At 43.5% G+C, this 27560-nt stretch overlaps 1 protein-coding gene across 1 annotated transcript in view; it reads left to right on the top strand.

Moving 5' to 3' along the window:
• samd14 (sterile alpha motif domain containing 14) overlaps positions 1 to 27560 on the top strand; it is a 185060-nt gene that overhangs the window by 116375 nt on the left and 41125 nt on the right. The window contains exons 5-6 of the mRNA XM_078223904.1: positions 606 to 683; positions 4860 to 5043. Of these exons, the coding sequence (XP_078080030.1) occupies positions 606 to 683; positions 4860 to 5043 (262 nt within the window). The remainder of the gene's footprint in view (positions 1 to 605; positions 684 to 4859; positions 5044 to 27560) is intronic.

The raw sequence follows: 27560 nt of genomic DNA, 5'->3' as shown, positions 1-27560 counted from the left end.
TGTAGGCCAGACCAGTTAAGGACGCTAGCTTTCCTTCCCTGAAGGGTATTAGTGAACGAGTTGGGTTTTTACAACGATTGATTCATGGTCATCATTAGACTTTTAATTCTAGATCTTTATTGAATTCAAATTCCAACATCTGTCATGGTGGGATTTGAACCCAGGCCCTCAGACTATTACCCTGGGTCTCTGGATAACTGGTCCAATGACTATACCACGATGCCACCACCTCCCCAGTGCCAGAGGTGATAATGAAGAAAACTTTTCTTAATGCAGTGAGTTGCTGTGATCAGGAATTCACGGCCTGAAAGGGTGGTGGAAGCAAATTCAAGAGAAACTTCCAAGAGAATTGTGTAAGTACTTGGAGGGATGAATTGTACAGGGCTACGAGGAAAGAGCAGCCGAATGGAACTAATTGGATATCACTCTCAAACAGCCAGCCTGTGGACAATAGGCTGAGTGATTTCTGTCTGTGCTGTGTCAGTCAACGCTCATCATTCTAGAATTTAGATAAACAAACTCTGACAGTTGGTTGAAATATCACTAATAGAGCTTGAAGAATTCAAATGCTTTGGTCTCATAATAAATGCCTGCACCATTTACAGGGTACAGTTACGAAGATCTTCCTCCACCAAAGGAAGAAAAGGAGAGAAGGCAGCTAACAGACTGTCTACTGGTAGCAGGTAAAATCAAACTGTTATTTCGTGAACTGCGATATCTTCTGACGCAGCTGAAGGGGTATTGAGTTCAGAGAACAAGTCGAGATCCTTTCTTGGGGATGCCAACTCTGTTCAGGGAAGTCTCATCACATCAGCTCCCACCTCCGACTGCAGCTCCCCCGGGCTTCCACTGTTGGTCAACTTTCATGTCCATTCTTGGGTCCCCCTGCTATGGGAAAAACAAACACTGGGGGATTGGAGGACTCTTGATTAGTCTGTCTTTCTCTCCAGCACACCCGCCCTTCCCCCCACCCCGCAAAGCCACACCTTACTTTTAATAAACAAAAGTACTACAATAAAATGAAAAATTATATTTCTCCTGGGTCACTCAGAACGAGTGTGGAGATTAATCTTTAATTCAATGAGACTTTAGGGCAATCTTATGGGAATGGCAATTGTATCCTTCCCACCAGCAGGGAGGGTGGGTGACAATGGGAGGCCATGACCGGTAAAGTCTGGCCCTCCCACCCCGCGCCACTGCCAGCGAGGATGGAGAATTTGGCACTCAGCCAAATCTGTTCACTGCAGCGGGACCAAAGAATTCTTCAGGCACGAACAGCCGGAAATACCCCCCTCCCTTCGATCTTATTTCCTACCTGTGCTTTCCACATATGAGGGGAACTCTCGAGTCAACACGAGTCTCAACTGCATAGAAAATATTCAGCCCTTCCAGTTTTCCTTTCGTTGTGCTTTTCTTGTAAATCAAAAAACTTAGTCTGCTTAAGATATATAAGTTTATTTATTAGTGTCGCAAGTAGGCTTAGACTAACACTGCAATGAAGTTACTGTGAAAATCCCCTAGTCGCCACACTCTGGTGCCTGTTCGGGTACACTGAGGGAGAATTTAGCATCTAACCAGCGCATCTTTCGGATTGTGGGAGGAAACCGGAGCACCCGGAGGAAACCCACGCAGACAGGGGGAGAACGTGCAAACTTCACACAGACAGTCACCCAAGCCGGAAGTGAACCCAGGTCCCTGGTGTTGTGAGGCAGCAGTGCTAACCTCTGTGTCACCCCAGAAACAACTGTGCATAATGTCTAATTCTTCAAAGAAAAATATTCATCTGAAGAATTAGAGATCTTGTTGGGGTAGAAAATACATTGAAAATATTTTTGCCAAAAGAATGGAATATTAACAGATACATTGGGTGTTTCTCCTCACATAAGGTAGACTTGCATCCGTTCTCATCGTGAGGTTTGTCCTAGCCTGTCACTAGAGGCTTATATTTGAGGAGCACCTCACCACATCAAACATGGCTGACCAGGAGTCTCTCTTGCTCTTATCATCAGCCATTGGCGTGTCGGAAGGATTTTGCAGGCTCATGCTCAACCTTTTGGCTGCATTGTGAACACACCTTCCTTGGTCATCAAGTCCTGGGGTGGGACTTGAACCCACAGTTTCTGGCTCAGAAGCAGGGACACTACCTGTTCCTCCAGCAGTAAGAATCCTGCAATAGCAAACAACAAAAAAATACAACTTCCCAAAGTAAAGGCTTAATAAAGAAACTTCATTGCGCAACCACTTGGGCAATACCCTGGGCCTAAATGCTCTCCCCCAACCCCCATCTGCTCCCTATTTCAACTGGCTTCAGCTGACCACCACAGCATATTGCCATTGGTTGCATTGTAACAGGTCAGCTGACCACCACAACATGTTGCCATTGGTTGCATTGTAATAGGTCAGCTGACCACCACAGCATGTCGCCATTGGTTACATCATAACACTACCCACTGCGCCACAAGACGCCCATTTAAACAAATATGCACCAAATGGCAACTTAAACTGTGCCGGTTTATCAGTCATTTGCCAAAAGTAATCAGCATTTTTTTTTCTTTGTGTTTGGGCTTGTCAATCAATCAATTCAGTTGGTGGGTATGAAGTTCAGTGTTAGTCGGATTGGTTATGTTATGGGCTAACACCTCCAACTAAAGGAGCAGAGAGCTGGATGTGAATTCCATTGAGCTATTCCCAGCAGTCACTTCTAACCTCGTGCTCCAAAGTGTTGAAAACCGAAAATTGTTTGAAATACACAGCAGATTACCCTTTCCAACCTCTTTAGATGTTGATTAATGTTTAAATAGGTGCCTTTATTGGAACTCAGCTCGAAGGTTTTGTTTTGCCTCACCTTTACAGCTTGTTCACAACACTATCAGATGATTTAAAACAGTGAAATTGGCCTACTGTCAATCAGGTATTCTCTGCCGTCCTTTGAATTGTCAGGGGATCCCAGGACAGAGACAGATGTGATAATGAATCAGTTTTGCCTCGTGAATGTTAAACGCACAGCCTGTAGAGATTATTGCAGATGCATTCGAAAAGGATTAGTTTGCAATCTAACATAATCAGTCTGGAACAGGATCTCCAATGAAAGGTATTGGATTTTAAATCTGCACTGAAGTTCCTTTCATTTTTAAAGCATCTGAAAACTTTTGTGAATAAATTACTTTGGAAAGCTCAGCATCACCCCCACCTCAGTGAATTCCCCTCTGCAGTAAACTTCTGCAGATTTTCCCTTGCAATAATACAATAAAACTAGCACCAGGCGTGGGCCATTCAGCCCCTCGAGCCTGTCCCGCTATTCAATTGGATCGAGGCTGATTGTGCAACTCAACTCCATTTTCCTCATCTAATCCCTCGATACACTTGCCCAACACAAACCTGTGGACAAAAGCAAAATCCCATGGATGCGGGAAACCTGAAATAAAAACAGGAATTTCTGGAATCACTCAGCAGCATCGGTGAAGCGAGAAACAGAGCTAGTGTTTCAGGACCTTGGCTGTACATCCTTAAGCTCCAATAACATTGTGAGTGTGATTTTCCACTCTGTCCCTCCCACCACAGTGTATTTCCAGCAGCAGAGGTGGTTTTCCATTGGTCTATGGTGGGATCTTCCAGTCCCATCGATGTGTTCGCCCTTTTGCGTGGCTTGCCTGTCCAGCTGCGGGGAGGTCACCTTTGCTGGGATCACAAGAAGGACTGGAAAGGACTGGAAAATCCCACCGCCTATCTCCAATCTTTTGTAGGGGAGAGTTCCATATTTCTACATCTTCTTCCATACAAGGGGATCAGAAAAAGATACAGCTGACATTATGCAAGCCCTGTAACACAGTACTCTTAAAGAACTCTCGGCCTACCAAGCCTGCACTGATCATGTTGTCCTATCTAGACCTACTGCCTGTATCCCTTTATATCCCACTTGTTCATATGTCTATCCAGACAAGTCTTAAATGTCGCTAACATGTCTGCCTCAACCACCTCACTTGGCAGTGCATTCCAGGCTCCCACCACTCTCTGTATAAAAAATTTACCCGCACATCGCTACTGAATCTTCCCCCCCTTACCTTGAACATGTGCCCCCTTGTAGTTGTCATTTCTGCCCTGCGAAAAAGCTTCCAACTGTTCACCTTATCTATGCCCCTCATAATTTTTAAACTTCTATCAGGTCGCCACCCCCCCCCCCCCCCCCCCAACCTCCCATCTTTCTGGGGAGAACAATCCCGGTTTATTCAATCTATCCTCCTAGCTATTACCCTCTGTACCAGGCAACATCCTGGTGAACCTTTTCTGTACTCTCTCCAAAGCCCCAACGTCCTTCTGTTAGAGTGACAACCAGAATTGGACACAGTATTCCAAATGGGGCCTAACCAATGTTTTAATTAATGTCTTCGAATCCTCACAGTGCAGAAGAAGACCATTCGGCCCATCGAGTCTCCACCGACCACAATCCCACCCAGGCCCTATTCCCGTAACACCAAATATTTACCCTGCCAATTCCCCCTGACACTAGGGTCAATTTCGCATGGCCAAACAACATAACCCACACAGCTTTGGACTGTGGGAGGAAACTGGAGCACCCGGAGGAAACCCACACAGACACGGGGAGAATGTGCAAACTCCACACAGCCAGTGTGGAGACTTAATTGCACACTTAATTTAACTACTTGTCTTCATGTGGCATAATGCCTGTACAAAGATTGGCTATTCTACTATTAGCTTCTCTTGGGGCTATGGCAGCTTTTTAAAAAAAATATGTTGTTCATCTTTCTCTAATTTTCTAGGTTGGCATGAAAAGGCCTTCTCATTCTGTCGCGACTATGCTTTTCTCCTTCTCCTGACTCTTGCGTCTTCCTCTTTTTAAGGGAATCTTTTGAAGGTCCAATCAGTATTCTGGTCTCTGCCAAGTCTGCCGTGCCACAGTTTGTGCCTTTCTCGTGGTTCACAGACAGCAGCAAAGGATCAACATCCTCCAGCGGTACAATGTCACCCACCTGCTCGCCAAGGATGTCCTCCCAGGGAATCATCCCGAAAAAGTCTGCTTCCCAGGTAGGGCTGCTGTTTTCCATGACCATTGATTTTGGAAAGTAAAAGAGGTTTATGGGAGGGGAGTCTAATTTAAATAGCCCTGATTTCTCCTCTCACCACACCCACCTGTAAGCAGAAAGGTGTTTTGAATTTGCTTTCCCCTCCGACTACCTTTATAAACAGTGGCACATTTCTCAGCGATCCAATTCTTATGAATAACCACACAGCAAATCTAAGTCTAATGGTGTTTTTTAAGTTTATTTATTAGTGTCACAAGTCGGCTTACATTAACACTGCAATGAAGTGACTGTGAAAATCCTCGAGTTGCCACACTGATGAGGATCATGTATGGCCCCCAGCAACGGGGATCAGATGTGATGACCTCACTAGTGGGACCAAAGAACATTGAAGCCCCCTGGTGGTCAGACACAGGGTTGGGCCGTGCCAGTCTGACTGCCAGCTTGGTACCCTGGCAGTGCCAGCCTGGCACCCCGACACTGCCCACTCGGCACCGTGGCATTGCCGACCTGGCAGTCTGGCAGTGCCCACTGGGCATCGGGCAGAGCCAAGGGGTGCAGTCAAAGGGGAGGGGCATGGCTTGAAGGGGGCATGGCCTGAAGGGAGGCAAGGAGTGGGGGGTCATGTCCTCTGCCTCGGATCACCGCGATAGCGTTCGATGGGGTGTGGTGGAAATTGGGGGCTGCGATCAGCTGGGGGGGAGGGAGGGAGTTGGGTGTGTCGATCAGCCGGGGATTGGTGCATAAAATGGGGAGGTGATTGATACTGGGGGAAATCAGGGGTGGTGATTGGCCGTGGATGGAAGTCGGGGTGGCAATTGGCCGGATGTGGTGTCACAATTGGGGGCGGCGAGTTGGGGGGGCCATGATTGGGGGCTGTGATGAGGGGGGAACCGCAATCGGGGAGGCAATCAGGTGGGTGATCGATGGGGTGGGGGTGCGCTGTCTGGGTGGGGGGGATGTCGGGAGTGACAGAGGCGAAGTGCACTACATAGAACATAGAACATTACAGCGCAGTACAGGCCCTTCGGCCCTCGATGTTACGCCGACCAGTGGAACCAATCTAAAGCCCCTCTAATCTACACTATTCCAATATCATCCATATGTTTATCCATTTGAGTGCTCTTAATGTTGACGAGTCCACTACTGCTATAGAACAACTAGGTAGTCTTGTACACAGTGCGCTGGGAGATTGGGCCGCATGCGCAATAGCACCCTCTAGCAGTCTGAAGCCGGTTTCCAGGTGTAAATAGACTCCAGCGACATTCCCCCACTGATGAAAATCACATTTGGGATTTTTTTTTTCTAAGTGCCATAAGATAGCGTATGGGAGCTGGTCCAAAAAATAGGTGCAATTCTTACCTGTTTTCATGCTCGTTCGGCACTTAGAATTTTTTTGGTAAGATTGTTCCCAGTGTATTTCAACTTGGCTAAACAGTATAAAAATTGCCTGACAGGAGATTCCTCACAACAAGACTTGGAATAGCGCTGAACAACATATTCATTGAATGTGATTGAAGCAATCAGGACCACTTTGGTCCTCTTTGTATGGAAAAAAATTGTAACTGCCCTAAAATCTATCTTAAGTTAATAGAAATCTAAACAATCAATAAAATATTGAATTCACCAATTCTAAACTGCGTTTAATGACAGCATGTCCCAAAGGTTCCTTTATGTGTTCACACTGTTGGTTAAATATGTTAAGATGATTCCTTTTGAAAAATTAATGAAACCTATGAAAATGTTAGCACACTCTTGTTTATTTATTGAATACACTTCTCTGCAGTTAACCAAATGTCCGTTCTTTGAGCTCCGTCATGGAATGTGTGCAGAGTTTTATGAAACAGTTGGAGAGTACATTGCTTTCTGACAAAACTGTCAATCCCTTTACACAGGTTGGACAGGTTTGAAGGTCATGTGCACTCTGTCAATTACCCACCCAGCCCAAGATGAAAATGATTATCTTTGTTCTTTATAAATAGAGCAAAGGAACTGTATTCAAGAATGTAACACATGTAAGAACATAGGGCGGCATGGTGGCACAGTGGCTGGCGCTGCTGCTTCGCAGCGCCAGGGACCCGGGTTCAATTTTGGCCTTGGGTCACTGTCTGTGTGGAGTTTGCACATTCTCCTTGTTTCTGCATGCGTTTCCTCTGTGTTCTCCAGTTTCTTCCCACACTCCAAAGATGTGCAGGTTAGGTTGATTGACCATGCAAAATTGCCCCTTAGTGCCAGGGGGACGAGCAAGGTATATGCATGGGGTTACAGGATAGGGTCTGGGTGGGATTGTTGTTGGTGCAGGCTCAATGGGCCAAATGGCCGCCTCCTGCACTGTAGGGATTCTGTGATTCTATGACAAGAATTTCTATGGAACGAGGCCTGTGTGGTGGATGGGATATCGGAGGACTCGTGTTGGTGGGGTGGAGGGGATTAAGGGGTTTGCGAATCAGGAGCATTGTGACTGTGTATGAGATTTGGAGGCCTTGTGGCGAAAGGGTGTGTGACGATACTGTGCCTTTAAGAAATGTATTTAATCATATTTCTCTACATGCTTTTCAAACAGGTCCTAGTATTGTATTGTTGCCATAATGTCTGTAGCCGCTGTCCTCTAATTGTTTCTGAAGCAATATAATGGACATTATGTTTAATTTTATTCTGGACTAATGCAGTGTCCTGGGGGTTTAGGAGCCTTTTGGAATTACTGGATGGAGTATGATTGACAGGTCAGGTGATGCCTGGGGACAGTTTATTTTCCATAGAAAAATCCAGTGTTTTAGTTTTGGTTTAGTTGCTCGCTAGAAGCTGGTGGAGGCAGGCAGTGCCTCTCTGTCTCTCTCTCTGTCTCTCTCTCTGTCTCTCTCTCTGTCTCTCTCTCTGTCTCTCTCTCTGTCTCTCTCTCTGTCTCTCACCACAGATGTTAAAAAACTGCAAAATCCAGCATCACACGAGCATACTTGCATTTTGAGCAAAGTCTAGAAGGAGGTGTATATTTGTTGAGTGTTGTTTGACTTGGAACATCATTGTTGGCCAGCTGTTATGGTTTATACTACATCATGGTTGTTTCTTGTAATTGGTATCAGTAATGCTAATTTTTCTTACTATATTTTAACTGTGTTCTTAAATAAACTTTGTTTGATAAAAATGTCCTAGTGGCTCACTTGAACCATACCTGGAGTAAAACACCTTATGCCCACCCATGCCAAAGTTAAAGGTAAAACCTGGCTATCTTCATAAAACACCTTGGAGTTTCTGGCCTGGGTCACAACAGGTGACAAATCCAGGACTTCACGATGAAATCAGAGGCCTTAGGGGAAAGCGTTGGGAGAGGGACTGCGGCGGGTAGATGGGGAGGAGGATTCCCAATTACGCAGGTTGCTCCGACAGACACCTTGATCCAGAAGGTGATGCTTTGAAGCATTAAGTAGCAGTTGGATGACGAGGAATCAGCAGATGGATTTCTAAAAAGGCATTCAATAAAGAACCACACAAAAAGCTAAGGTAAGATCCCCTGGTTTTGGAGGTAGTATATTAGCATTGACAGAGGATTGGCTAACTAATAGAAGACAGAGAGTTGAAATAAGTGGGGCATTTTTAGGATGGCAACCTGTGGAATGCCACAGGTGCTGGGGACACAGTTATTTGCAATATAGACTAATGACTTGAGTGAGGGAAGTGAACGCACTATTCGTGGATGATACAAAAATTCGATTTTGATTTGATTTATTATTGCCACATGTATTAACATACAGTGAGAAGTATTGTTTCTTGTGTGCTATACAACAAAGCATACCGTTCATTGAGAAGGAAAGGAGAGGGTGTAGAATGTAGTGTTACAGTCATAGCTAGGGTGTAGAGAAAGATCAACTTAATGCAAGGTAAGTCCATTCAAAAGTCTGACAGCAGCAGGGAAGAAGCTGTTCTTGAGTCGATTGGTACGTGATCTCAGACTTTTGTATCTTTTTCTCGACAGAAGAAGGTGGAAGAGAGTATGTCCGGGGTGCGTGGGGTCCTTAATTATGCTGGCTGCTTTTCCGAGGCAGCGGAAAGTGTAGACAGAGTCAATGGATGGGAGGCTGGTTTGCGTGATGGATTGGGCTACATTCGCGAACTTTTGTAGTTCCTTGCAGTCTTGGGCAGAGCAGGAGCCATACCGAGCTGTGATACAACCAGAAAGAATGCGTTCTATGGTGCATCTGTAAACGTTGGTGAGAGTCATAGAGGTTTACAGCATGGAAACAGGCCCTTTGACCCAACTTGTCCATGACGCCCTTTTTTTTTTAAACACCTAAGCTAATCCCAATTGCCCGCGTTTGGCCCATATCCCTCTATACCCATCGTACCCATGTAACTGTCTAAATGCTTTTCAAAAGACAAAATTGTACCGCCTCTACTACTACCTCTGGCAGCTTGTTCCAGACAATCACCACCCTCTGTGTGAATGAATTGCCCCTCTGGACACTTTTGTATCTCTCCCCTCTCATCTTAAACCTATGCCCTCTAGTTTTAGACTCCCCTACCTTTGGGAAAAGAGATTGACTATCTCGCTGATCTGTGCCCCTCATTATTTTATAGACCTCTATAAAACCACCCATCGGCCTTCTAAGCTCCAGAGAAAAATTTTCCAGTCTATCCAGCCTTTCCTTATAACTCAAACCATCAAGTCCTGGCAGCATCTTAGTAAATCTCTTCTGCACTCTTTCTAGTTTAATAATATCCTTTCTATAATAGGGTGACCAGAACTGTACACTGACATGCCAAATTTCCTTAGTCTTCTGAGAAAGTAGAGACGTTGATGGGCTTTCTTAACTATAGTGTCGGCATGGGGGGGGAACCAGGACAGGTGTGGTGACCTGGACACCTAAAAACTTGAAGCTCTCGACCCTTTCTACTTCATCCCCCTTGATGTAGACAAGGGCATGTTCTCCTTTACGCTCTTAAAATTAAAATTAATAGGTGCGTGGGCAAGTAGTAAGGATGATATAAAGAGACTACGGGGGATATAGACAGGTAGAGTAAGTGGGCAACACTTGGCAGATGGAATGTAATGTAGGAAAATATTAAGTTTTGCACTTTGGTGGGAAAAATAATGGAGCTGAATATTATTTAGATGAAGAAAGATTGCAGAAAGTGCAGTACAGAGGGATTTGGGGTCCTCGTGCATTAATCACAAAAAGCTCGCATGCAAGTTCAGCAGGTCATAGGGAAGGCAAATGGAATGTTGACCTTTATTTCGAAGGGAATGGAGTATAAAACTGGGAAGTTTTGATGAAATCACACCTGGAACACTGTGAACAGTTTTGGTCACTTTATCTAAGAGAAGATAAACTGGCATTGGAAGCAGCCCAGAGAAGGTCCATGAGGATGATCCAGATTGGAGAGATTTTCTTATGAGGAGACATTAAGTAGGTTGGACCTGCACTCATTGGAGTTTAGAAGAATGAGAGGTGACTTTATTGAGACATATAGGATTCTCTGGGGGCTTGGCAAGGTAAATGCTGAGAGGCTGCATCCTCTTGTGGGCAAATCTAGGACCAGAGGGCATAATTGCAGAGTGAAGTGTCACATACTTGAGACTGAGATGAGGAGGAATCTCTTTCCTCAGAGGGTAGTGGATCTGTGGGATTCATTACTGTGGAGTGCTGTAGAGGCAGGGTTGTTAAATATGTTCAAGGCTGAGATAGATTTTTAATCAGTAAGGGAATCAGGGGTTAAGACGGGCAAGTGAAGTTGATGATTATCAGATCAGTTATAATCTCATTGAATGGCGGATCAGACTTGCTGGGCCGAATGCCCTATTTCTGCTTCTACTTCTTGTGGTAGTAGATGGGTCATTAAAATTATACTGTTATATATTTAAGCAGCTGCCTGATTGCTCTAAGAGCTGGTCACATGGTGATGTCATTAGAGTGTTGTACAGGCTGCTGTTTGAGTTTCAGTTTGTCCTTTGTACAGAATTAATCTATTGTTGTCAGTTTGAGTCTATGGCCGGAATTTTACCGGCATGCATGCCTGAGGTTCGTAAGATCGCTCCTGAGGACAACGGAGAATACCACTTTGCGAGACTCGCCCACCCTGAAATCGGAGCAGGTGTGCCGGTAAAATTGGGGCTTATGTGTGTAAACCATGTGTTTTTCTTTCTGTGTAAAACCAACCACCCCTAATATAGTAAGGACACTATAAAAAGAAAATTGGTGACAAGTCTGGATTTTGTTTTGTTGAGAACATGAAGAAAAGATTCTAAGTAGAAGAAAACACATTGTCGGTCCTCGCACTTCGAATATTGGAAGGCTGGGGAGAAGCAAAAACAGGATTAAAGGTTGAAGTGCCAGTGCAGGAAGACCAAGCATGATGGTTGAGATTCGAGGCAGTATCTTGCATATTCAAAAAGAACAGATGCTTTGCTGCACGGCTGGGGTCGTTTATAAAAAAAATACGTCAAGTCAATGGTTTCCAAGGTCAAAAAACGGAAACAAAAACAGAAAATACTGGAAAATCTCAGCAGGTCTGACAGCACCTAATAGCTCTGTCCTCTCTTCATGGATGCTGTCAGACCTGCTGAGATTTTCCAACATTTTCTGCTTTTGTTTCAGGTTCCAGCATCCGCAGTAATTTGCTTTTGTGAAAGAAGGTGAGTGCTGGGAAGAAAGTAAAAAAAGATATACTGAGTGGTCTTGAGTCACTGGTGCCTGCAAGATAAATGGTGGGTCAATTAGGATCCATGGGGCCTGAAGATGAAGAAAATTAATCATGCAGTTCCCACCATGAGTTGTTCCAGTACTTTGCACAAGTGAATAAAATTGAAAATGAGTTGATTGTACCAGCCTTTTTCAGTACAATAGGAAGTAAAACCTTCAATTTGCTCTGGAACTTGGTTCATCCAGCAAAGACAGGAACCAAAACTTACAAAGACTTGAAGTGCAAAGATGTGCAGGTTAGGTTGATTGGCCATGCTAAATGCCCCTTAGTGTCATGGAGATCGGCAGGGTAAGTACATGAGGTGATAGGGATAGGGCCTGGGTGATGTTGTGAGGAAATTTTAAAAGGCGGCCAGTTGTGTATTAAACTAAGACAATTCAAAACTCGCAAGGTAGATGCCTCTGTGCAGAGATGCACTAAAATGTATTAACCATAAAACATAGAGCAAGACAAATACAAATGTACGGCTGGCCAGACTGTCACGAAGGGTTAAATAGCTCTGGAATAGAGTGACAGAACCTCTCCGAAAGATCTGAAGTACATAGTCAAAAACAGATCAATTATAGTTTTTTCTAATCAATAATTCTGCCTTTCCTCAGCTTAAAATCAATTTCATTTAAGAGTGATACATCAATACAAATCTCTGTCAGGTACCTCAGTCAATCATATGATACTTAATAATATGGTGATATTTTATTCATCCATCTAAGTCCAGACGTAATCTCCTCTTTTGGTACTAATTCATCCCTATATCGCCTGGTAATGGAAGACGCTACTGTCAGGTCAAAGTGGACATTCCCACCAGCTCACTGCCAAGTTGCATAGACATGTGTTCCTGCATCCAGGGACATGTCTATCCTTGTGTCTGGGCAATGAATGCATGTATTCATTAGTTGCAACATTCGTTCCCTTATGGAATCCTCCTGATAAAACTGCTGCTGACTAACAAGTTCTCAGACCTTTCGCTTTAAATTAATGACTTTTACCACCATGCCTTTCACTACCTTTGCTTGGCTAAAGTGAACATTATTTTTTAAATATCATAGAATATCATAAAATATCAATATATACGTTTTGAAATCACAACTACTGTTTTAATTGTCTTACTGCATTCACATATGTGTAAAACGGTTTGTGTTAGCTGGTCTAAGAATTATTTAACTCCTTACTGATTTCTTGTCCTCTGAAAGACTGCATTCTGCTTATAAATTAGCTGGTTAGGAATCCCCTTCCACAGGTGGGATTGTTATTGGTGCAGATTTGATGGGCTGAATGCCCTCCTTCTGCACTGTAGGGATTCTATGATTTTAAAGACCCTTGAAGAACATTACTCTCCAAAGTCACTGATCATCGTGGAACGGTACAGGTTCCACCGAAGGAATCAAGTGGAAGGCGAATGCATTGCTCAGCTTGTGGCAACCTGTGTTTGGTGAGTCATTAGAAGATACTCTTTGAGATTGTCTAGTTTGTGGTCTCCGAAATTAGGTATCCAAAGAATCCAAAGAAGATTGCTGACCGAACATGCTTTAAGTTTAAAGACAAAAGTGGATATCGCAGTGCTGTTAGAACTATATGCTAAAGTGCCTTCACAGGAATGAAGACCCACATTTTGGAATTGGTCATCAGAAATCAAAATAGCAACAAGCATTTCACAGATGTGCCAGAATGGACCATTCAGCAAGTGAATGTTGGAGCAAGGATAGCCAATGCAGGAAACGTGGCAAAATGGGTCACATTGCAAAAGCATGTTGGGCTCGACCAGCTTCCCCTGAGAAGAATATTCAGAAGAAGACTCTGGTAACCTTCATGAAGAAGAACAAGTTGCATTTTACAAAACGTATTCACAACATAGAAGAAAATAATTACGACTGTGAAGAAGCAAGTGTCCAGAAATACAATGAAAATCTCCAACAGAACATCTTATCCGTACAGGGTGGATCACATAGATTTTGGATGATTCCAAAGTTAAGTGGACAATCAATTAGGACAGAGGTTGATACCAATGCTGATGTATCTTTAATTCCTGAGACTACATACCAACAAAAGCTGAAGCATCTTCCTTTAAGACCAGTTGGTGTGATTTTAAGGATGTACATGGAAGGGATTGTGCCATTGAAAAGTTACATTGTGGTCAACATGGAGTTGAGCGGACAAACTGCAAAGTTGCCTCTCCATAGTAATTTTGAAGCTCTATTTTGGAACAATGATTCTAAGAATGGTCACAGATTCAACAAGGTGAGCCTTGTTCATGAGGCACTGGACATTTTAAGGTCCAGTAGATGAGAAATAGGAAAGAATGGCCTGAGATTAGCTGTGCCAAGTGATGAAGAATCGATCTTCCATGTTTCTATAGCAGGATTAGGCTACTGAGTTGGACGATCAGCCATGATCGTGGAGCAGGCTCCTGCTCCTATCTTCTGTGAAGGTAATAATTAGCATTGCAGAAATGATAGCTGCATTTATTCATTAACTGGAATTATCTTCTCCACTTCAATTTTCCTAATGTTTCTCAATTCTTTTCATTTTATTTTAGTTCCCCCTCTGCAAAGGGAAAAATGTTTTGGGTACTGTTGTAGTTCGACAATAATGGAAACTTTCCTACAAATCCAACACCTGTCTAGCTGGAGGAAATGGGAACTAACTGACCAGATGGCGGTGTAGCGACTGGGCCTTTGACATCCTTTTTTAAAATTCATTTGTTCATTGGGACGTGGGTGTTGCTGGCTGGACCAGCATTTATTGCCCAACCAGGAGGGTATTTAAGAGTCAATCACATTGCTGTGGTTCTGGAGTCACATGTAGGCCAGACCAGGTAAGGATGGCAGATTCCCTTCCCTAAAGGACAGTAGTGAACCAGATGGGTTTTTACAACAATCTACAACAGCTTCCTGGTCATCATTAGACTTTTAATTCCAGATTTTTATTGAATTTTCAAATTTCACCATCTGTGAAGGTGGGATTCGAACCCAGGTCCCCAGAGCATTACCCTGGGTCTCTGGATTACTAGTCCAGCGACAATACCACAACGCCACCGCCTCCTGTGGTGTTGAGTTCCATCCTCACAATGATCTTGGCAGGGGGATGATTTGCGAGGAAATGTTCAGCAGAGTTTCTCATTGCTATTCCATACAGACACTATTAACCATCCTCATATGTCACTCTTATCTAACTGCAATTAAATGTGACTTCTACTCAAGTGCAAAATATCTGAATTTTGCTTTTAGCTCTCCAAATTTGCTTTGAGAAACCAGTTTGCAAATGCATAATTTTAGAATTTTGGCAGTTCTGCTCACAGTTCATGATATCATGATGCAAATGCTGTATTTAATAGATTCAGGCCCAATTGGCCCATGCTGACCAGGTTTCCCAAACTGAACTCGTCCCATTGGTCTGTGTTTGGCCCTTATCCCACTAAATCTTTCCCATCCTCATACTTGTCCAGTACACAATAATAGACAAATTATTATCTGTGTATTGTTAACCCGTTCATCCTCGCATTGCTAGTTTGCACTTTTATCCTAATGCATGCCCCATTAAAAAGCATAACTCTTCTGCCCTGGGCAGAATACTGGACATCGATCTAAATTGAAGGTAAATATAATGGTTGTTCATCCAGGATTCCTGTAATTCTAGGAACAAATCATTCATACCAATGTGTTTATGTTCTAGGATATTACTATCGTGACCAGCTCATTAACTTCCAACCTTCACTACAGTGCCATGCGCAGATTGGGAGAAATTATTTGTTGCAAAGGGTTGTTAGGTTGGTGTGTGGCATGGTGGCACAGTGGTTAACACTGCTGCCTCACAGAGCCAAGGACCCGGGTTCAATTCCAGTCTTGGGTGACTGTCTGTGTGGAGTCTGCACGTTCTCCTAGTGTATGCATAGGTTTCCTCCCATAGTCCAAAGATGAGCAGGTTAGGTGGATTGGCCATGCTAAATTTCCTCTTAGTCTCCAAAAATGTGTGGTAAATGCACAGGGTTACTGGGATAGGGCGGAGGAGAGGGGATGCTCTTTAAGAGAGTCGGTGCAGATTTGATGGACCGAATGGCATCTTCCTGCACTGTAGGGATACTAGTTCTATGAACATAGAGGGCGGGATTTTCCCAGTGCAGGAAAATCCCGCTTGAGGTCAACGGACCTTTGCATGGGGCTTGTCCCGCCTGCTCCGATTCCCATAGTGGGCAGGACAGGAAAACTAGCAGAAACACTGATAGAAGTAGAATTCATAAAATTTTGGAAAGGAGAAGGGAATAAATATTTGAAAAAGAAAAGTTGATTAGTCCAAAAGGGTAGTAAAATAAAACTGAGTGGAAAATTCTTTCAGGGAGCCAACACAAGTGTGAGGAACTGAAAGGCCTCCTTAATGGTTTGTAAATAGTGATGGGCTGAATGGTCTCCATCATTTTATTGTGAAGTGAAAATACATTCGTGCTAACACGAGCAGGATTTAGCGCTCAGCACCAAGTAGAAACATTTATTCATCGTATCCTTCAGATCGCATAACAGATTTGTATCCATGAGGTGTTGACTAATATTAAAGAATAACTGGAACAGTGCACATGATAGCATATTGTGGTGCAGAGAGAGAGGGGTGAGGGCAAATGCATATATTATATAAATAGGTGAGCTGACTGCACATTTCATTGCAAGAATACCTGAATTTTAGAATGCCCAAAGTCAAATCTCAAAGGAGGCCCACTACTTATGTACTCTACATTTGGTCCGTTAATGAAAGCATCAAGCTCAATGAGCTAAAATCCAGAGAACACCTCATGGGTCTATGTTTTTTTTACTTTAATGACGTTAAGTCACATTCCTGTGTTATAGTATCCCAGCTAATGGTCCATAAAGCACCCAGGACACAGTGAGCTAAAAATAATTTCAGCTCTTGTCTACAGCCCTGTGTTTTCTCTGCTCCGCAGCTTGAAGTTACTTTGACAGCTGTAGTTGCTGACTGATGAGTGCCTTTTCCATGACGATTACTCATTGATCTCAGGTTTCAGTGGGGAAATAAGGGTTAGGAATTTAATGCAAAAAAAAAGCATTGTAAAAGACAGAAAGGCAGACAGATTTCCAATGGATTAGAAGCAAAATACTGAGATGCTAGAATCTGAAGCAAAGACAGAAAATGCTGGAAAATCTCAGCAGGTCTGACAGCATCTGTGGTGAGAGAATAGAGCCAATGTTTTGAGTCAGCATGCAGACTCGAAACATTGGCTCGATTCCCTCTCCACAGATGCTGCCAGACCTACTGAGCTGAGATTTTCTGGCACTTTCAGATTTCCAAGTGGGCAAGTGGGAATTGCCCGAAATGGGCCCTGAACACCAACACCCCAACTGAGAGGACTGTGGTTTAATCCAAATTAGACTTCGGGCCTCATTATTTGGGTAAGCTGCCAGCACTTGTTGAGCTTTGCTGGAAGTGGTCCTAGAATTAATGTGGGTTGGTGGGTGGATGGGAAGGAAGTCCAACTGTGGGCCTGTAATGACTCTCAGATTGCTGTGGAGCCAGGAGAAGCATTTGTACATTCTAGTGCTCTGCCAAACAAAAGAAATATTAATTTGTTAGTGGCCACTGCTTGGTCAATAAGATGTAGAGTCGTCAGAGTCCCAGATGACCATAGCTGACTGGTGGTGATTTAATCTGAGGTTCACCACACCTCAGGTGAGGGATATGGTTGAGAAGGTAGGCTTTGCCTTCATGAATAACCTCAGCCGGTAAGGGAATTGAGCCCATGCTGTTGGCATCATTCTGCATCGCAAACCAGCCGTCCAGCCAACTGATCTAACTGACTCCCTTAGTCAGTCTCCGTGTTTTCAAAAACTGAGTGGAGCCAACACATGCTCTGCTCAAGGCACCAAATTCCCAGGAGAGTCCAGAAGCAGGCAATAAACCCCTCATTAGCAAACGCAAGGGGCCTAATTAACACATCTTAGTTGGCTGTCTGAGATGCCCGCAAAATGTCTCACCCATTTGCAGGTCCCTGATATTGGTCTCCCATTGCATTCAGTTTACCTGTAAAACAGAGTCTAACAAGTGAAAATAATACCAGGGAGATGTTCCATTAAAAAGGTAAAGAAAATGAAAAGTGAAAATAAGAATGAAACCGTGGAGAATGCAGTAAAATCAGGGTGTCCAAAGACTGTACCAGGCAGTCCGAGCTGTATCATAGTAACAGGAGCATTGAGAGAAAATAATGAGAGCTCTCCAAATTAATCTATGCGCTGACAAGAATGTCATAAGAAGCTGTTCATCATTTGTCTACCAAGACTAATTTCTCAGTTAAGGTGTGTTATTGTGATGATTCTCCTTTTAATATGTCAAAACAATAATAAGTATTATTGACAGTATTGACTCTCTGATGGTTAAGGGGCGCAGGTTTAGGATGAACCAATGCTAAGTGTAAATAATGAGCCAGAAGATAAGCCTTCTCTCAGTGGGCAGTGAATCTATGGAATTCTTTACCACAGAAAGCTGTAGAGGCTGGGTCATTAAGCATGTTCAAGGCTGAGACAGACAGATTTTTCATCAGTAAGGGAATCAAGGATCAAGAACAAAGAAAAGTACAGCACAGCAACAGTACCTTCAGCCCTCCAAGCCCGTGCTGATCATGATGCCCTAACTAAACTAAAAAAAAATCCTGCCCTCTATTCCCTCTCTATTCATGAACCCATCCAGATGTCTCTTAAATGTTGCTAATGTGCCTGCCTCCACCACCTCCTCTGGCAGCATGTTCCAGGCACCCACCACTCTCTGCATGAAAAACTTACCCCGCACAGCTCCCTTCAACTTTCCCCCTCTCACCTTGAACTTGTGCCCCATTGTAATTGACACTTCCACCCTGGGAAAAGCCTCTGACTATCCACCCTGTCTATGCCTCTGATAATTTTGTAGACCTCTATCAGTGACCCCTCAGCCTCTGTCTTTCCAGTGAAAACAATCGTAGAGTATTCAACCTCTCCTCATAGCCAACACCCTCGAGACCAGGCAACATCCTGGTTAAACTTCTTTACACTCTCTCCAAAGCTTCCACATCCTTCTGGTAGTGTGGCGACCAGAACTGCATGCAATACTCCAAACGCGGCCTAAACAAGATTTTATATAGCTGCAACATGATTTCCCAACTTTGGTACTCAATGCCCTGGCTGATGAAGGCAAGCATGCAATATTCCTTCTTGATCACCTTGACCACCTGTGTTGCCACTTTTAGGGAACTGTGGACCTGCACGCCCAGATCCCAGATGGGGATAAGGCGAGAAAGTGGAGTTGAGGATTATCACATCAGATCAGTTATGATGTGATTGAACGCTGGAGACGACTCGATGGGCCGAATGGCCTACTTCTGCTCCTCCGTCTTATGGTGAAAGATGCAGTGACCTGAAGGTGACAGAAGTGCTTTTGTTCACCTAAAGTCCTTCATTGTTGAACAAGAGCTGCTTTTTCACAGACTACACTGTGTCTACCTTGCTTTGGTACAATGATTTTATAATATATCTGTATATAAAGGCCAGTCATATACATTTTGCAAATTAAAATAAAAACTCTAACATATCCAGCTATGACTCAGATCTTGCATGCCATAGTATACAACCCCGGCAAATCTACTGCTCATCCTATAACACTGTCATTTGCAATATGTTGCTCCCATATCCCAAGGTCTGAGTGAAACCGGAGTGTGCGTGGCCATGCATTGTTTTATATAGCCTTGACAGAATTTACATTTCCCTGAGTACCTCATCTCATTCAAACCCAAGACATGTAGGTACTTTCAGGCAGCTTAATTAATGGGCTCTCAAAATGTAGATTTTTACCTTATACAAATTTGGTTGACTTTAACATGAATGTTTATTTGTTTAAAAAGATTTATTTTTAAATTTCAGAACTACATATTGTGAATAAATGACAATAAAATGTGCCCGATTTGTTTGAACATAGGGACATAATTACCATTTTAAATTACACTGTAAATTCTGGCAAAAATATAAGATATGAAATAATAGCTAATAGCATAACTGCGCCAGCCTAATATCATTCTACCAGGCATTAAAATTCTGCTTTTGATCTTCTTTGGCCTCAGTAAAATTCTCCAATTAGTGCTGAATTATGATAAGTGCGTGCTGTGCATATTCCAATTAGGGGACTAAGTTGAGAATATTCACTTAGGATATTTTTAACAGCTATTGAAGTGAGGAGGTTTTCATCCTGGGTGCCTGAGCTAGACTTCAACCCAGATTACTGAGGTTAACAGCACAATGTTCTACTTAGCACATTGCCCAATTTCCTGTGATTATACCGGTGACAATACCATGAAAAGATGAGAAGAGAAGACGTGACCTCAAGTCTCAGCACGATAGTGTCATTTTACTTGATTTAGCGTGGCCATTTATTGCCCGCAAATAGGAATATAGAGAGAACAAAAAAGGAAGGGTACTTTTTAAATCTCCCCCTCCAGATATTTTGCAAACATAGCCTGAACATTTTTCCTCTGAGAATTATATCTGCAAAAGGAGACCTGAACTTTATTTTGAAATAGAAAATGCAATGACTAACAACTTACATTTATGCTGCATTGAAAAGAAAAAAAAAATTGAGTGGCACAGTGGTTAGCACTGAATCCTCACAGTGCCAGGGACCCGGGTTTGATTCTCAGCTTGGGCTACTGTGTGGAGTTTGCACATTCACTCAGTGTCTGCGTGGGTTTCCTCCGGGTGCTCCAGTTTCCTCCCACAGTCCAAAGATGTGCGGGTTAGACTGATTGGCCATGCTAAATTAGTGTCAGGGGGACTAGCAGGTTAAATAAGTGGAGATACGGAATAGGGGTTGGGTGGGATTGTGGTCGGTGCAGACTCGATGGGCTGAATGGCCTCCATCTGAACTGTAGGGTTTCTATGTAACACTCTTAATCACAAAACATTGGATTACTTAGGATATAAACCACAGAAACAGGCCATTCAGCCCAACAAGTCCATGCTAGCTTTGATTGTCCACTTGAGTGTCTTCTCATCTGAACCTATCATTATAAACCTTTAGTCCCTCCTCTTCACATGGTTGTCTATCTTTCCCTTAAGTGCATCTATACAATTCGCTTGCTGAAACTTCTCACAGCACTTCATTGTGACATTAAAGAACAAAATTTGTCATCAGATTGTGTTTGGAGATTTTAGGATAGATGAGGATATGTGTCATGGAACATTGTGAAAGAGGAGAGAGGTGAAATGACTTAGAGGGAATTCCAGAACTTAGGGCCTTCCTAACTGAAAGCATGGTCACTAACAGTGGAACAATTAAAATCAGAGATGTGCCAGAGACCTGAATTAGAGGCGCATGGGGATCACTATGGGGGTGGGAAAGCAGGTGATGTAGGGTTGGAGGAAATACAGAGATAGGGAAGAATCTAATTATAGTTCAGAACAAGAGAAGAAAAAAGTTGTCCTCTTTTCCACAGTGTGGATGTCAAAGGTTGTTAATGAATTTCCTATCACTGAAAATACTTCGTAGGATGTCACGTAGAATTATTTACATTGCTCTCAAATCTTCAGCCTTCTTGCACACAGTTTGAGTCCTCCAAACATGTGATATATCCCTTCTTTTTTATTTCCTTTTCCTTGGCTTCTCACGAATAATATCAAAAATAAATGCCAACACCAATTTGTGAAAGGGAAATCATGCCTAACTAATTCATTAGAGTTTTTTTTAAGAAAGTAACAAGCAAGGTGGATAAAGGGGAACCTGTAGATGTGGTATACTTGGATTTTCAGAAGGTATTTGATAAGGTGCCACATCAAAGGTTATTACACAATATAAGATTACATGGTGTAGGGGGTGACATATTAGCTTGGATAAAGGTTTGTTTGGCTAACAGAAAGCAGAGAGTAAGGTTGGCCAGCTTTAACAAGTGGAACGTCACAGGGACCAGTGCTGGGCTCAATTACTTACAATCTACATCAATGATTTGATGAAGGGACCAAATGTATGGTAGCTAGATTTGCTGATGACACCAAAATGGGTCGAAAAGTAAGTTATCAAGTGGAATTAGAGAGTCTGCAAAGAAATATAGGTAGGTTAAGTGAATGGGCAAAAATGGGCAGATGTAGTATAATGTTGGAAAATGTGAATTTATCCACCTTGGCACAAAAAATAGAAAAACAGTTTACTATTTAAATGGAGAGAGATTGCACAACTCTGAGATACAGAGGAATCTGGATGTCCTGGTACATGAACTATGAAAAGCTAGTATGCAGGTACAGCAAGTGATTAGGAAGGACAAATGAAATGTTGGCATTCATTGCATGTAGAATAGAACATAAAAGTAGGAATAAAAGCAAATTACTGCGGATGCTGGAATCTGAAACCAAAAGAGAACATGTTAGAGAATCTCAGCAGGTCTGGCAGCATCTGTAAGGAAACAAAAGAGCTGACGTTTCGAGTCCAGATGACCCTTTGTCAAAGCTCTTCAGCTTCAACAAAGGATCATCTGGACTTGAAACATCAGCTCTTTTCTCTCCTTACCTGCCAGACCTGCTGAGATTTTCCAGCATTTTCTCTTTTGATAAAAGTAGGAATGTTTTACTGCCGCTGTAAATTGGTGAGATTACATCTGGAAAATGGTATGCTCTCCTTATTTGAAAAAAAAGATATAATTGCTTGAGAAGCAGTTCACGGAAGGTTCACTCGACTCATTCTTAGAATGTGGGTCTTATCTTATGAAGAAAGGTTGAACAGGTTTGGCCTTCACCCACTGGAGTTTGGAAGAATGAGAGGTGATCTTCTTGAAACATATAAGATCTTGAGAGGATTTGACAGGGTGGATAGAAGAAGGACGTTTCCTCTCTTGGGAGAGACTAGAACCAGGGGACACAGTTTACAAATAAGAGGTCTAGCATTCGAGATGTAGCTGAGGAGAATATCTATCTCTCAAAGGCTGGTTGGTATGCAGAATTCTCACCCTCAGAAAGCAATGGTAAGGCTGGGTTATTGAATTTATGTTATCAATTTGGTTTGATAGACAAAGGCTTCAACAGTTATGGGGAGGGGGGGGGGGTGACAAAATGGAGTTGAGACACATCCAGATCAGCTATGAGCGTCTTTCATGACAGAGCAGGTTCCAAGTGCTGACTGCCTGACTCCTGCTCCTGAGTCTCAAGTTCTATGTTGCATTTCTTTCCTTCTTTAGACATCTTCCTCCTCTCTTCAGTGTCATTATACTTTTCTTGTTTGCAGTTCCTAATGTGCTGGTCACTCCCAGGACTTTGTTGCCCGAGTTATTGTTTTTCAAGCGTCAGCATTGCCACTGAGTCTAATTTAATCTGGGGTGGGGGTGCTGCAAACCAAGTCACAATTTTCCATACCCTGGAATCCAACCCCTTCTCCCCATTCCCCGCAACCTACCTCCTTCCTGCTAGACCTTCTCAAAGTTGCTGCTTGCCTGGAAGGACTTCTGGATTTCCACGTCCAGACAACCAAACTGTGCCCATCTCTTGCCTGATCCAGCTGCAAATCCTCGGATTTATTTTAGCAGTTTGTTTTATTATTGGTGCCGCTTTGTCTGTGCCCGGCAGCCCCTGTTGTTACTGCAGCAGCATAATTGATCTTAATTGCTGGAATGATTGTTTTAATCCGGACTAATGTAGGATTGTTATTTTAGTGTTTTCCCCGGGGGTTACGTTTTGACAGGAAAAATCATGTGACTGGGTGGGGCTAGGTTCGCAGGGAGAAACCCAGTTTAGTTGCTGTTTGGGATCTGTAGAGAGAAAAAAAAAACTCTCTGTCTCTTTCTCTCTCTGGATTTGGAGACTGGGATCTGCTAGAAAATAGTTCTCTCTCTTTTAAAGTTTTGCTAATTGAAGGTAGATCTTTCTCTGGAAACTGCTGTATAGGAGTCAGAATGCAGGTGTCTTTCTGTATCTGTCCGGAGGGGTTAAAAGGCTGGAAATCTAACACCCTTGTGTGGATATGTGTTTTTGGTGCTAATTAATACTGAAGAAGGATTTAGGTCTATGGGGATATTGCTTAAATTAGAACTATAAAGATAGATATCTGTTAAGAATGACACTTTGTCATGTTTAAGTATTTTAATTGGTAAAAGTTATGCTAATTCTTTTTGTTACATTCTAACTGTGTTCTTAAATAAAGTTTGTTTTAATAAAAGCTTTCTTGTGGGTCAATAGAATCACACCTGGAGTGAAAAACCTTTTGCTTGCACTAATGCAAAAATCAAATAAAGTTGGAGTCTAGGCTAACTTCATAAATATACCTTAGAGTTTCTGGTATGGTCCCTAACAAATGATCAAATAGCTTGTGTCATAGACCAATGACTGCATCTCCCTTTGTCCCATCCCTTGCCTGTCCATCTGGGTTAAAATTGGCCCGTGCCTTAGTTTGATCCCGGCTGCCCACTACCACAGCACGTGATGCGGAATTCTCCCATCCTGCCCACCATGGGAATCGTAGCTGGCGGGACACAAACCATGCAAAGATCCGTTGAGCTCCGGCGGGATTTTCTGGCTTTGGGGCGAGCGCGGCCGAAAATTCCTCCAATGGAGTTGAAGCTGGAACCTTCCTGTTTTTGTTTTTTTTTGTTTTTTTTTCCTGAGCAACAAGAAACAGGAAACCAGAAACCGGAAATAGGTTGCAGGGTGACCTGGGACAGTTTTTTGCCCAATAAATTTGAACGGGGGGGGGGGGGGGGGGGGTAACCCGAGACTCTACACGTGTAGAGTCTCCCACCCTTCCCCCTCCTCTAACCTAAAAAAAAGACTCGGTGTGAGAGCAGGTGAGCTTTTTTTTTTCTTTTTCTTTCGTTTCTTAGTAAGGGAAGTTAACAAGGATGTCAGTGCAAGCAATGCAATGTTCCTCCTGTGGGATGTTTGAGGTCAGGGACACCATTAGTGTCCCAGCTGAGTACACCTGTAGGAAGTGCACCCAATTCCAGCTCCTTGAAGACCGTGTTAGGGATCTGGAGCTGGAACTGGATGAACTCAGGATCATTCGGGAGGCAGAGACAGTTATAGATAAAAGCTACAGGGAGGTTCATACTCCTAGGAATGAGGATACTTGGGTGACTGTTAGAAGGGATAAGAAGCAGTCAGTGCAGCTATCCCCTGTGGCCGTTCCTCTGTATAACAAGTATACTGTTTTGGATACTGTTGGGGAGGACGACTTACCGGGGGTAAGCCATGGGGTACAGGTCTCTGGCACAGAGTCTGTCCCTGTTGCTCAGAAGGGAAAGGGGGGGAGGAGTAGAGCATTAGTCATTGGGGACTCCATAGTTAGGGGGACAGATAGGAGATTCTGTGGGAGCGAGAGAGACTCACGGTTGGTGTGTTGCCTCCCAGGTGCCAGAGTCTGTGATGTCTCGGATCGTGTTTTCGAGATCCTTAAGGGGGAGGGGGACCAGCCCCAAGTCGTGGTTCACATAGGCACCAATGACATAGGTAGGAAAAGAGATGGGGATGTAAGGCAGAAATTCAGGGAGTTAGGGTGGAAGCTTAGAGCTACAACAAATAGAGTTGTTATCTCTGGTTTGTTACCCGTGCCACGTGCTAGCGAGGAGAGGAATAGGGAGAGAGAGCAGTTGAACCCGTGGCTACAGGGATGGTGCAGGAGAGAAGGATTCAGATACCTGGATAATTGGGGCTCATTCTGGGATAGGTGGGACCTCTACAAATGGGATGGTCTTCACCTGGACCAGAGGGGTACCAATATCCTGGGGGGGAAATTTGCGAATGCTCTTCGGGAGGGTTTAAACTAATTTGGCTGGGGAATGGGAACCTGAATTGTTGCTCCAGTGTACAGGAGGATGTGAGTGGTGAGGTCATGAATAAGGTTTCAAGGTCGCAGGAGTGTACCGGCAGGCAGGAAGGTGTTTTGAAGTGTGTCTACTTCAACGCCAGAAGCATCCGGAATAAGGTGGGTGAACTTGCAGCATGGGTTGGTACCTGGGACTTCGATGTTGTGGCCATTTCGGAGATATGGATAGAGCAGGGACAGGAATGGTTGTTGCAGGTTCCGGGGTTTAGATGTTTCAGTAAAATCAGGGAAGGTGGTAAAAGAGGGGGAGGTGTGGCATTGTTAGTCAAGGACAGTATTACGGTGGCAGAAAGGACGTTTGATGAGGACTCGGCTACTGAGGTAGTATGGGCTGAGGTTAGAACCAGGAAAGGAGAGGTCACCCTGTTGGGAGTTTTCTATAGGTCTCCGAAAAGTTCCAGAGATGTAGAGGAAAGGATTGCAAAGATGATTCTGGATAGGAGCGAAAGTAACAGGGTAGTTGTTATGGGGGACTTTAACTTTACAAATATTGACTGGAAACGCAATAGTTCGAGTACTTTAGATGGGTCAGTTTTTGTCCAATGTGTGCAGGAGGGTTTCCTGACACAGGATGTAGATAGGCCAACAAGAGGCAAGGCCACATTGGATTTGGTACTGGGTAATGAACCAGGCCAGGTGTTAGATTTGGAGGTAGGTGAGCACTTTAGTGATAGTGACCACAATTCGGTTACGTTTACTTTAGCGAAGGAAAGGGATAGGTATATTCCGCAGGGCAAGTGTTATAGCTGTGGGAAAGGAAATTATGATGCGATTAGGTGAGATTTAGGATGCATAGGATGGGGAGGAAATCTGCAGGGGATGGGCACAATTGAAATGTGGAGCTTGTTCAAGGAACAGCTACTGGGTGTCCTTGATAAGTATGTACCTGTCAGGCAGGGAGGAAGTGGTCGAACGAGGGAACCGTGGTTTACTAAAGAAGTTGAATCTCTTGTGGAGAGGAAGAAGGAGACTTATGTAAAGATGAGACATGAAGGCTCAGTTAGGGCACTTGAGAGTTACAAGTTAGCCAGGAAGGACCTGAAGAGAGAGCTAAAAAGAGCCAGGAGGGGACATGAGAAGTCTTTGGCAGGTAGGATCAAGGAAAACCCTAAAGCTTTCTATAGGTATGTCAGGAATAAAAGAATGACGAGGGTAAGATTAGGACCAGTCAAGGACAGTAGTGGGAAGTTGTGCGTGGAGTCAGAAGAGATAGGAGAGGTGCTAAATGAATATTTTTCGTCAGTATTCACACAGGAAAAAGACAATGTTGTCGAAGAGAATACTGAGATACAGGCTATTAGACTAGACGGGATTGAGGTTCATAAGGAGGAGGTGTTAGCAATTCTGGAAAGTGTGAAAATAGATAAGTCCCCTGGGCCGGATGGGATTTATCCTAGGATTCTCTGGGAAGCTAGGGAGGAGATTGCAGAGACTTTGGCTTTGATCTTTATGTTGTCATTGTCTACTGGAACAGTGCCAGAAGACTGGAGGATAGCAAATGTTGTCCCCTTGTTCAAGAAGGGGAGTAGAGACAACCCTGGTAATTCTAGACCAGTGAGCCTTACTTCTGTTGTGGGCAAAGTTTTGGAAAGGATTATAAGAGATACGATTTATAATCATCTAGAAAGGAACAATTTGATTAGGGATAGTCAATACGGTTTTGTGAAAGGTAGGTCGTGCCTCACAAACCTTATTGGGTTCTTTGAGAAGGTGACCAAAGAGGTGGATGAGGGTAAAGCAGTTGATGTGGTGTATATGGATTTCAGTAAAGTGTTTGATAAGGCTCCCCATGGTAGGCTATTGCAGAAAATACGGAGGCATGGGATTGAGGGTGATTTTGCGGTTTGGATCAGAAATTGGCTAGCTGTAAGAAGACAGAGGGTGCTGGTTGATGGGAAATGTTCATCCCGGAGTTCAGTTACTCGTGGTGTACCGCAAGGATCTGTTTTGGGGCCACTGCTGTTTGTCATTTTTATAAATGTCCTGGATGAGGGCGTAGAAGGATGGGTT

This window comes from Mustelus asterias, chromosome 11, assembly GCF_964213995.1.
Source record: "Mustelus asterias chromosome 11, sMusAst1.hap1.1, whole genome shotgun sequence".
Taxonomy (NCBI): domain Eukaryota; kingdom Metazoa; phylum Chordata; class Chondrichthyes; order Carcharhiniformes; family Triakidae; genus Mustelus; species Mustelus asterias.
The sequence above is the reverse complement of the archived record's forward strand: the minus strand, read 5'-3'. Positions and strand labels throughout refer to the sequence as shown.